The 12,351-nt window shown below is 41.3% G+C and overlaps 2 protein-coding genes and 1 pseudogene across 2 annotated transcripts; all 3 read left to right on the forward strand.

Annotated features, from left to right (window-relative positions):
- Positions 1 to 172: 172 nt before the first annotated feature.
- LOC147162623 (nanos homolog 1 pseudogene) lies at positions 173 to 1,854 on the forward strand (annotated as a pseudogene).
- A 2,087-nt stretch (positions 1,855 to 3,941) lies between these two features.
- On the forward strand, positions 3,942 to 8,582 carry neff2 (neuronal intermediate filament family member 2). Its single transcript, XM_086095413.1, has 4 exons — positions 3,942 to 4,640; positions 5,576 to 5,956; positions 6,790 to 6,914; positions 8,039 to 8,582. The coding sequence occupies exons 1-4, from the start codon at positions 4,068 to 4,070 to the stop codon at positions 8,097 to 8,099; spliced, it is 1,140 nt and encodes a 379-aa protein (XP_085951539.1). The 5' UTR covers positions 3,942 to 4,067; the 3' UTR covers positions 8,100 to 8,582.
- Positions 8,583 to 9,119: 537 nt separating this feature from the next.
- mrps26 (mitochondrial ribosomal protein S26) lies at positions 9,120 to 11,572 on the forward strand. The gene is made up of 4 exons (XM_086095414.1): positions 9,120 to 9,493; positions 10,555 to 10,701; positions 11,030 to 11,153; positions 11,252 to 11,572. The coding sequence occupies exons 1-4, from the start codon at positions 9,171 to 9,173 to the stop codon at positions 11,381 to 11,383; spliced, it is 726 nt and encodes a 241-aa protein (XP_085951540.1). The 5' UTR covers positions 9,120 to 9,170; the 3' UTR covers positions 11,384 to 11,572.
- The last annotated feature ends 779 nt before the right edge of the window (positions 11,573 to 12,351 follow it).

Here is a 12,351-nt window from a genome sequence, read left to right on the forward strand (position 1 = left end):
AAAATAAAGGCGACAACATAAGGGACGCTAGCAAAATGACGACATCAGGCCGCGCTCGATACTATACGACGTTATAAAGGTGACAACATCAAGGACCCAACGCAGTCACAAACAGTCGCAACACTTCTGCTAAATCTGGTGCAAGGAGCGCTTCATGACTTTTGATGTTGATTCATCGGTCCATAAATTGAGTTAAAAAAACACACACTCGCACAACAGGGCCGTATAATACCGTAAATGCTCGGTTGGGTGGCCAAGGGCCTCACTGTTGCCCACCCCTGCTGTATGTTGTAGCGACGCCCCTGACTTTCTGTGCCCCCCCCCCCCCCCGCCCCCTGCTAGTGACGCCTGCATGTTGACAAACCCGCACACTGGAACCAGCGAGCGCAGCAGAAGGAACACAAATTCATCACCAGAGGAAAGAGAAATCGAAAAGAAGCAGCGGAGAATTGCGAGCGTCCATGCTGACACTTTTGGCCGCACGATGGATTTGATGGAGCGCAACTACTTGTCTCCGTACGACTACACCTTCAATTTTTGGAACGACTACCTGGGCTTGTCCGCCCTCGTGGCCCCGAACCGGATCCGGAGCCCAGCGTGCAGCGGCCCCAACTCCATAACCGAGTCGCTGAAAGCCACGCTGGGCCTGGACGACTCGCCGTACGAGCTCCGGGAGCGCATCTCGCTGCTCCGCCGGCGGCCGCTCGGCGCCCTCGGGGCGGCCGGCGACGGGGAGGAGGCGGCCGGCTACGCGGGCAGCGGCTCCTCGGTGTGTCCGGAGGGTCCGGAGCGCGGACGCAAGCAGGCTCCGCGCGCCAAGACCGAGCCCAGGGTGTGCGTGTTTTGCCGGAACAACGGCGCGCCGGAGGAGGTGTACGGCACGCATATTCTGAAGACGGCGGACGGCCGGGTGTTGTGCCCCATCTTGCGGGCGTACACTTGCCCGCTGTGCAGCGCCAACGGCGACAACGCGCACACCATCAAGTACTGCCCGCTGTCCGCCAGGGAGCCGCCCGGGGGCCACAGGATGATGCTGGCCAAAGGTGGCGGCAGAGCGCCCGGCAAGAGGCTCAAACTCTACCCGTGAAAATGGCAGTCGCGACCACATGACCGCCGCCAAGGATCCAAACATTCATCTTTGTTCGGGTGCGACTCATTGCGAGCAAGATTTCTTTGATGGGTAGGAACGTGTCACTCATGATTTGAGGGCGGAGAGGGGTTCATGTCGTGTGAACGTGTTAATTCATTCCTTATTTATAAGAGGTTAAACAATACTTGTTATTCCATTTTGAGCAAAATGACGATGAATCCAGATCTGATCCAGATTGCACATTTAGACTGAATGTAAGTGGAACCTATTTCAGATGGTTTACAAATGACAATGTCTAATTTTATGGGTAAAACATAAACATAAGTAATGTCCAATTTGAACTATCTGCATGCTCAAAATGTCAAATTTAATCCAGATCTGATACTGATTACACATTTAGACTGTAAATATTTAAATATCTTATAAGAACCAATTGTTGTATTAATAATCATCAAATCTACCCACTTATATATTTATAGAAGGGTATGATGGTGTCATTTCTTATTTCTATCCAAAGTCCCGTCCAATTTGAACAAAATGAGATGTGTGTGTTATGTGTACACTGTAATTTCAAACCAAATGAATCCAGATCTGATCAATTTTGCACGCACATTTGAACCACATTAAAGATCTTCAGATGTTTTACAGAGACAAAATGCTATCATCATAATGAAGGGTGCACAGCAGTCACGTCGAACCCGATTTGATGAAGACGCCACGTGAATGTGACAGAAAATCTCATTTATAACAGTCCGTTTTTTTTTTTTTTTTTTTTTTTTTTTTTGCCATTAAGATGACTCATTGACTTCACACGTTTATCACATTTTGGTCTCGCAACTGCGGACATTCTGGATGAACACTTGAAAAGGCAACCAAAGCACTGTACAGATGAATGATGACATGACATGTGCTGCACTCCGAGTGTGAGATGAATGTCTCCTAACAAACTCTTTTCAAAACGATATTTCTTATTTTTGTGGCAAGTTTTGTACCAAAGCAACACCTGCTAATGTTTGTAGCCTCATGGATGTCTTATATGCAGCATATATGCTTGACTTTTTCCACGTGTCTTTTGCTTAATTGAATGTAAAAAAAAACAAAAAACAAAAAAAACCGGCAGAATGTAGACGCGACAATGCAGTTGACAAGATTGTTTTCTAAATGTGCTCCAATTGATCTTGTAAATGTTCCAAAAGGGACAAAAAGAGCAACATTCCAAAGTCTGAAAGTGTTAATAGCAAATGTTTTGATGTACTTATTTTTTACCTATGAGGGGAGGAGGAGCAGGGGTTATTTTCACTGTACTGGTACATAAACTCTGAATAAAAAAACAACTTGCATTTGTTGAAAGAGAAACACAATGACGTCACAAACGGGGATAGGGCGCCACCTAGTGATTGAAACTGCAACGGTAAGTATGACGGTAGTTCAAATGTTATATTCATTTGCATTTAATTCAACTTTTAAGTCACCTTCCTTTAAAAAAACTAAGAAACAATCATAGGGCAATGTGACCCGAGATATCATTTAAACATTGAGAAAAAAAAAGTACTCAAAAATTTTGCTTTGTTAGCGAATATATTGAAAAATGCCCAAAATATTAGAAAAATATGCATTAAAAAAAAAGCACTACATAAATTTGACTTTTTTTGCCCCCACTGCACGATCAATATATTTAATAAATCGAAGGACATTTTTGCTACAATTAAGTTAGTTTTGTAAACATAAAATGTAGTTTCAGTTAGTTTTCCTTTTTTTTTTTAAAGCATTTTCGTTTTTATTTTATTTCATTAATGAAATTGTATTTTGAATTTGAGTTTTTTCATTAGTTTTATTTAAGTAAAATAACCTCGATGCTAACTAAAATTAAAAGTTTTAGTCATAATTTAGTCATCTGATTGTATTTTAGTTTATCAATTTTAGTCGACTAAATTGACAGTTTCAACTTTCATACAGAAAATGATAACACCTATTTGTAACTAGTTTAACACGCAAGACACCTTTAATACAACGGTGTCTTAATATTTTCAATGAAACATGTTGAACTGACAATAATATAACTTAAATTAAAAAGTGCACAATTGCTTGAAATTAATCTTACAGCTGCACAAAGAATGTAAATATGTTGGAACATTAAATAAAGTGCAATGAACACTTTTTGTTTTCATTTAATTTCCGTCAGAAATTGTTTTTTCGGGACGAAATTTATGACGGAAAATTTTCGTTGACGAAATTATCACTGTAAGGACATTGGACATAGAAAAGATGAACATGATAAAAGAAAACATTTTACAAATATACTAATGAAACAGAAGAATTTAAACTGTGAAATCAGTAAAAGCATGCCTTAAAAAGTATTTAAAAGCGACTTAAAAGATGTGAAAGACTCCGCATTTCTTTAATACTGTTTGGGAGGCTGTTCCAAATTGTTGTCAGTAGACTATTAGTGTACTTTAAAACAATGAGACCACGACTGCCACCTACTGTTGTGGATGTGCAATTACACTTTATTCTACTTCAGTAGAAAATCAAATTTGCTGGGGTCACACGGGCCCTCACAGACATCGCCCCGCACCCACCAATTGAGAAGGACTGGTTCTTCATTATTAGCATAATGAAGAACCAGCTAAACAAATGTAGCAAATTCAAAACTGACATCCCTATTGTCGCCAAAGTTGGTTTTGTACTGCACTGTACTGTCTGTTGTTTGCTTATTACAGTGAGAGAGATTGTCAAGAGTAACCTCCGCCGCCTTCACTGCAGCAGTCTGCTATTGGTCGACTGGCTTGTGACATCACCCGTGTGTGCGCGCGTGTGCGCGAGCATGTGTGTCCTCGATATAAAAGTCTGTGTTCTGCAGCATCCCCGAGCTGGTGCAGTGCACAAACGCTCGCTCGTGCTCACCCATGGTGTGCAGGACGAGGGGGACGTCTTCTGAAAACATCCATTTCACTGCCATCAAGAAAAAGCCATCACCATGAGCTCCTCCGTCTTCTGCCGTCGACCTTGGGACGACGACAGAGGGTCCCGCTTGACATCCACCCGGTCATCCTCCTCACCTGCGGCTCCCGAGTCCCACAGGAAGCACCCGGGGCCGTCCTCCTCCGCGGCCTGGAGCGGCGTCCTCAGCTCGCGGCTGCTGGAGAAGGAGCAGCTGGCGGACCTCAACGACCGCTTCGCAGGCTACATCGAGAAGGTCCGACTCTTGGAGCTGCAAAACCGGGCGCTGCTGGCCGAGCTGGATGTGCTGCGGGGGCGAAGGAGCCACCCGTCCCGCTTGCGGGGGGTCTACCAGGGGGCGGCGCGCAGCTTGAGGGCCGAGGTGGAGTCGGAGAGCCGAGAGAGAATGCGGATGGAGGCGGGGAGGGACGACCTGAAGGAGGTTCACGAGAAGATGAGAAAACGCTGCGAGGAGGAGGTCCGGCGGAGGGAGGGCGCCCAGGAGGCGCTGATGCGGGTCCGGGAGGAGGCGGGACAGGCGGCGCTGTCCTACCTTGACGCCCAAACCACCGTGGCCTCCCTTTGTGACGAGATGGTCTTCCTCAAGAAGGTTTGTTGCTGTTATTCGGTTTTCGACTTTTGAATGCAACTTAGCCGAGGCGGCAAAATATCGTAACGCAGAGCGAGAAGTGAATGTCAGTTGTCCGTTCAGGTGTCCATCCAACCTCCATTACACTTCAGAAGGTGGAACATTCCAAAAATCCAGAAAAACTGCAGCACCAGCAGAGATCTCGGTACACGTAATCAGTCTGCCGAGTTCTGTTGGATCCAGTTTGTGCGAACTTTTTTTTTTTTTTTAGCTTTTTGAGCCTCATCAAAACACAGCGAAACCAAGATGGTTTCAAAAATCTTCACTGGGCTAGCGAGACGCATTTGGTGGCTCACGTCGCCTACCGCAGTCAGAAATCTAGCTAGCTACTAATTACGCTGAACCAGCTAGCTAGCAATGAGCTTCCACCGCTTAGCTAGTGCAGCTAAACATGTTGCGGCGCCGCTCCTAAGTCAGTATTTATTGCCTCAGTGACAGTGAAAAGCTAATTTCTGACGAGAAGTGTTCTCACGTAGGGATGTCACCAGAGAAGCCATGCTAATTGCTAAGCTAGCCTAGTGACAAATAAAACATTTCAAACCTTGCTGTATAAAGAAGCCATGCTAATTGCTAAGCTAACCTAGTGACAAATAAAACATTTCAAACCTTGCTGTATAAAGAAGCCATGCTAATTGCTAAGCTAACCTAGTGACAAATAAAACATTTCAAACCTTGCTGTATAAAGAAGCCATGCTAATTGCTAAGCTAACCTAGTGACAAATAAAACATTTCAAACCTTGCTGTATAAAGAAGCCATGCTAATTGCTAAGCTAACCTAGTGACAAATAAAACATTTCAAACCTTGCTGTATAAAGAAGCCATGCTAATTGCTAAGCTAACCTCGTGACAAATAAAACATTTCAAACCTTGCTGTATTACATGACGTCATTTGGAAGGTCTTTGCGGAGGAGAACGTGGAGCTGCGGGCCCGGCTGGAGGTGGCTAACATCAGCGGGGAGGAGGTGCCAAGGGTGGCGGCAATGGCGCGGCCCCACCTAGGGGAGGCGCTGCGGGACATCCGGGCGCAGCACGAGAGGTTGGCCGGTGAGAACATGCGAGCCGCAGAGGACTGGTTTAGGAGCAAGTGCGCCGTGGTGGCGGACTTGGCCGGCAGGGAGCGCCAGGCGCGCGCCATTCGGGAGGAGACCTCGGAGTATCGGGGGATGCTCCTGGCTCAATCCTCTGACATCGAGACTCTCCGGAACGTCGTCGAGGAGCTCGACAAGCAGTTGGGTGAGCTGGAGGAGACGCAGGCCAAAGAGGTGGACAAGTACCAGGTGAACTTTTAACACCTTATGCACAAAAATTGGCGTAGCAGGGTTGTACAAGTACAGTTGATCCGGGAGACTTTTTTTTTTTTTTTTTTAGAGAACTCAGTGGGTGTTAAAATGTCCAATCCTTCTTCCAGGTTTGCTGATATTCCCCTTTCACACAGTCGTCATCCCAAATGTTACGGCTTTGATATGACCCACAAATATTTCCAGGTCGATTTTGTATGTTTTTAGTGTTCCAAGTATCTGTCACACAAAAAACTGTTCCAACAGCAAAAAATCTTCAACAATTCTATCGTGCCACTGATTTGATCACAGAAGGCAGAAAATTCCCCTTGTTGACTCATTTCATGCAGGTTGGCACCTTTCACGCAGAGATTTGTAGATAGCGTCAGTGTTCAAATGTCACACTTTGGGTCGGCTTTCCGCTTATTTCTTTTCACGCAGCCAGGGTCCCAAATATTACAGCTCTAATTTGACACCCCCCCCCCCAAATTTCCCAGGTCATCTTTGTCCTCACTGTCGGTACCTTTCACACAGAGACCCACAAAAACTGTTGCAACAGGAGAGAGAAAATAATAATAATTGCGCCCTGCCTCTGATACTATTACCACAGAAGGTTCAACTTCAAATTACATTGCTGTTACTTTTCCCACAGAGATTCTGGAAACGTCATCAGATAGAGAAAACTGGGTGTCAGGTGTCAAAATTGGACACTTTCATTTTAGCTTTGGGCTATTTCCTTTCACACAGCAGTAACCTCGTAAATGCCCCGAGCAGCACATTTAACCAAATCTTCCTTGGTGAATCCGTCCAAATGTTTCACTTTCAAATCCCAGACGAGGATCAACCAACTGGAGCGAGACATCGACGATGCCAAGCACGAGATGGCGCTCTACCTAAGAGAGTACCAAAACCTGCTCAATGTCAAGATGGCGCTGGACATCGAAATAGCTGCGTACAGGTGACATGCTTTCACCTAAACACACACATACTTCTCAATGTATTATTATTTAATATTTATTTTTGTAATAAACCTAAAAAATCAAAATAATAAAATTTGTCATTTAGCGGGTTAAAATCGTCAAATTTAAGGATCTAGATTACCTAATTTGAATTACGGTTTGTGGCCAAAATTTCCATTTTGCGCCTCATCAAAACACCTTAAACAGCAAAAGTGAGAATCACAGATTTTTTCTGATAAATTATCCACCGAGACGGTTCCAAAAAGCTTTGCTGTGTTGGACGCATGCGTACTAGTCGGAGGTCAAGGCAAGCTTGGTGCTACTTACACCGCACCAGCTAGCTAGCTAGCTAATAACAAGCGTCAGCTGGCGCTAGCTAGCGCGGTTAAACACGTAGCAGAGTCAGTATGGTGGGCAAATAAACTACTCTCCTAACAAGTATCTTTCTCGCAAAGTGGTGACGAGGAAAGAAGCACAAGCCATGCTAATTGCTAAGCTAACCAAAGGTCGACAAAATCGTTTAACACCGGAATTAAGTACTTGGGTGATCGAGTACACAGAAGAGTGGAGAGTCATCCAACAAAATAGCAGGCAAACAAATAAGATATGACTTTAAAAGTAGGTTAATATAGTATATTTATAAAATCAGTAATGTTATTTGGTTTCGCAATAGACTTTAGAGATTTGCACAAAACATTTCTCAAAATTACATTAGAGTAAATCTTGTCCTATTATTATTATTTATTTATTTAGGTATTTAAGATCAATTTAGCTTTGCTAAAACCAGACAACCCATTCGGAAAGACCACATTTAAATTGAAATGTATACTTTTGTTTGAGATTGCCCGACTGAAAATGTTTTTTAGATAAGAAACATACAGTTTCCTGCAATGTGAATTTGAGAAATAAAAACAGTTGATAACATAGAAATCATCATTTGTTATACTGTTGTATTTTTATTGTTGAATAAAATCCTTGCTTCAGTTTCCTGAGATTAACCTGCAAAGAGATGCTCTTCAAAATTGGAAAGTTGCTCCTCAAATGAAGTCATTGATTCGCAAAACTGCTCCGCATCGGGAAAAAAAACACATTTTCAATTTGTGAAATGTTCTTTTTATTTTAGGAAACTTCTGGAAGGCGAAGAGCTGCGTCTGTCGGAACCCTACCTTCCCGTCGTACACTGAACACCCAAACGGCAACATTAAAACATCCTCTTCATGTTTACAAACCGTCGCCAAAATGTCATCCACGTCAAGACAAGACGCGCCCTTGCGCTAAAAAAGCAAGCGAGAGGTCCACCGTCCACCACAAGTCCCCCTTCTTCTCCACACATTCTGACTTACAGAAAAATCGAAAATACAAAATGGCTGCACTGCATGAAGCATCACTATCGTTAAAGTCCAAGCAACAAACTTTGTACAAACAATTGAGCAAATGTTTGTAAAAGGGCATAAATGGCGTTTGGACTTTAATAATGGCGTCATAGTAGTCGAGCCAGTGACCCTAAACTATTTATTTACATCTTCTTCTGCATTTACATCCACATTGACAGCAAAAGACAAACAAAATGTAAATGTAAATGCAGAGGAATCTTAATCGTCACTGGCGTCATGAAACTGACTAACTGTAACCACGAGCAACAAGTCCAATAAAGAAATAACAACTGACTTATGACTCACTTTTTATTTTATTTATAGCGGTATGGGCAGTGGTGGAACTTGATTTATCCTTTGAGCAGGCCGGGCTGTAGATGAAAGTTTAATATTCAAACTTTTCAGCAAGTTGAATGCGCTATGTAAGTTTTTTTTTGTCCTGCTTAGCCGCTGAATGAATTTGCTACTAGTAGAGGGTGCTAACAGACTATACTATATATACATTATTTTTTTTTAGCTTTTATCAAAACTATCTGAACACGGGTGATTTAAAACAGTGAGGCACTAGGAAACCAAAGTGAAACTTACTTTAGAAAGAGGTTTTGACTGTCAGTGTTTACCTTTCTCTTCTTTTTCTTCTTCATTTGCCAGCCATGCTAGTTTGTCAAAACTTCAGTGGCGATTCTTCTTCCCCTTGTAAAGTGGGTAGCACATTGTAGTACACAGCGCTAACTACTGTACAGGAAGGACATTGCAACCAAAATGCGTCACTGATTTCAAATGCAAAACTCACTGCAACCTCTAGATGGCGACAGCCTCCGGTAAAAGCGTTCCAATCGCTTCCTGGTCAGAGGACACACACAAGATGGCCGCCCCCTGTGGATGTTGACTGTTGTTGTATTTCACTGTCAATGTGACACGTTTGGACGTGTTCAACTTTCCGAGCACGGCCGTGTTGAGCGACTAACAAGCCCGACAAACGACCTCCGGACGGTGGTGATGTTCCGAGGCGTGCGGATCGCCCGGTTGCTGGCGCCCGGCCGGGCCGTGCTGGTGGAGGCGCAACGCGGACGAAAGTCGCGCACCGACCCGGTGGCCAAGTCCAAGATGGAGCGAATTAAAGTGCCTCCGCCGGTGGATCCGGTGGAGATGGTCGTGCTGCGGGAGAGATACACAGACTACAAGCTCATCATTAGGGCGCTGCGGTACATATTTCATTTGGACAACTTTTAGGGTTCTAGTCGTGGGAAAAGCTGTCATGCTAATGCTAAGCGCTAAAAAGCAAGTTCATTTTCAGATTTTTGATTATTATAATGGGGAGTCTAATCTTGTTTTGGAATCACGAATTGTGTTATTTATATTTTAGAATAATGACACATGCCTTAAGTTGCCATTTTAATTGTAAATATAAAATTTATGTACAGCATTTATTCTTAAGTAATACTCTTAATTTACGTTTCTTTTAAACGAATGTATACTGTATATACTGTACTTGTCTTCATTTATAAGGTTTTAGTTTTACACTTGACGTGTACATTTTGAAAGCCTTAATTTATTTTACGTTTTAAATTTTTAGAAAAAAAATGATTTTTGGCCTTAATTTGTAATTTGTATAATTTAAGATGTAAAACTTTTGCTTTAAATCACATGAAACTATTGGCGTTAATTTACTTATTAATACTAGAATTTAAAATGTTCTTGCCTAAATCTGCGTTTGTTTTAACATTTTCAAATAAATATATATTTACTTGATTTACTTTTTGCTTTCTTTTAAAAATTAAATTCCATCCATCCATCCATTTTCTGTACCGCTTGTCCTCACAAGGGTCGCGGGGGTTGCTGGGGCCTATCCCAGCTGGCTTCGGGCTGCCAGCCAATTGCAGTTGTCAAAAATTAAATTCATTTTGCTTTAATTTTTTATTTAAATGTGGGTGTTTTTGAAATTTAAAACGAAATTTGAAAATCCTTAACTTGCATTGTTTCTTTTAAAATTTTAAATGAATATTTCCCTAATTTTCATGTTTCTCATCTTCATTTTAAAGTAAATGTATATACACTTTATATTTTGATACAATTAAATATAAAAATTAATATATTTGCTTGATACAAGTTTTGAAAAGGACATTTCTTGAATTTCAAAATAAAACTGAATATACTGGCCACATGTATTTTTTTTTTATATATATAGTGACATTTGTGAAAGTCTGATTGCACTTTGGACAGAGTTAGCAAGCCAACGCTTTGAATTTTGCACTGGTCATTTCAGTTTGGAGTTCAAGGAGGAGCTGCTGCGGAGGAAGTACGAGGAGGAGGCGGGCTCCATGGCGGAGGAGCGAGTGCGGCAGGAAGTCGAGGAGCACCGCAACCTCATGGAATTCAACCGCCAAGAGAACCTGCGCCTGCTCCAACTACGGTCAGCCGTTATTCAAACGCTTCACGCGCTAGACTCCTTCGGAATTTTTTTTTTTGTGGCCAGACACTACTGTCTCTTTATTGTTGTTGTTTTAAAATAGTTCTTCAAGACGTTATCAACGTTTAATTGGCAAAACTATGGCCTATTATGATTATTTTAGAAAAAAAATTAACATTGGGCAATAAAATCGGGCCATACTTTTTTATATCCCGTCGGTAAGTTTGGGTGCTTCTCAAAAGAACATTTCCTGCTGTAACTGCCAAAAATGGAATGAACAAATGACAATAATTTGTGGTTTTCTATTTTCCTGAGCTTGCGTTTTTTCCAGACTCGTGAGGATCCAGAAGGAAACGGAAGAGGCGGAACGCACAAAGCTGGAAGAGGCTCTCCAGCGAGAACAACAACAGCAAGAATTTGTCAGGCAGAAAGAGGAGGAAATTGCACAGTTGCAGGTACACTTTTTCACCTCAATCAATACATAATATATATATATATATATATTTGATGACATCTTTAATATTGCTCTTGGTTTTTTTTTTCTCGGCCACAGGAAGATGTAAAGAACTTCATCACGTTAGACAACTTGGACCAACGCATCGAGGAAGTTCTGGACAACCCCAAGAATTACAACTTTGCCGTGGACAAGCAGGGCAGAGTTGTTAAACAGACGATGTTGCAGTGACACTTTTGAACACATAACCAAGATAACTGTCAAACATAAAACAAGATGGACGCTTCCAGCAATTGAAGGATTATCCATGAAAAGCTGATTGTTTCTTCAGCGCTGGCTTTTACTGTCTATGTTTCTCCTTGTCATTTATCATTTTTTCATTCAATGTAATGCCAATAAATTCATGTACACGCAACTGAATCAATCATATTCATTTTGTGTGTTTATTTGTTAGGCCAATAGTTGACTTGATTCAACCTTTGGAGATTTTCATCAAGGGACGACTGACAGACGAGTAACATTTTTAGCAAGCACTTAATTATTGGGGGGGATATAGATTAGATATATGATAGTAAGTAAAAAAAAAATAAAATACATACGCGTCGACACTGTTAGGGTAACAAAATATTTTCGGTAATAAATTGACGTTGATGTCAAAGTTCAAGCAAATACAGTAGAAGTAAATGAAAGGTTCACTGGCATGCCAAAACCAACAGGGGGCAGCATAGTAAAAGCATTGTAGGCAAAATAGTAAAGCAAATTTTGTAGGTCACAATTGACATTAAGTAAAACAGTAGAATTGACTTAATTAAAAATATATATATATTTTTTTACATTTTAAATAATTCAAAAAGCTGAATAAAAAACCCCTAACCCTTATTTTACCCCTTTGAAAAAATAAAATAATTAAATAATGCCCTTTGCATTAATTCATGTTCTTGTTTTATTTTTGAAGTACACTTGTCTTGTTTTTTTCCATTTCTCATTGAAAAAAACATTTAATTTATTTAAAATAAAACAATAGATGAAGACAAATGTATTAGTTTGGAATAAATAATATTTTACATTTGCTTTAATTCATGTGTTGTGAAATTATATTTAAAAACGTTTGTCTCAATTCAGTAGTATGAATTTAAATAAAATAAAAACATTTTATTTGTCAAATTTAAAATAAATACTTGCATTTATTTAAAAACAAA

The sequence above is a fragment of the Leptonotus elevatus genome, chromosome 14, assembly GCF_054856555.1.
Source record: "Leptonotus elevatus isolate MCC_2025b chromosome 14, RoL_Lele_1.0, whole genome shotgun sequence".
NCBI classification, from domain to species: Eukaryota; Metazoa; Chordata; class Actinopteri; order Syngnathiformes; family Syngnathidae; genus Leptonotus; species Leptonotus elevatus.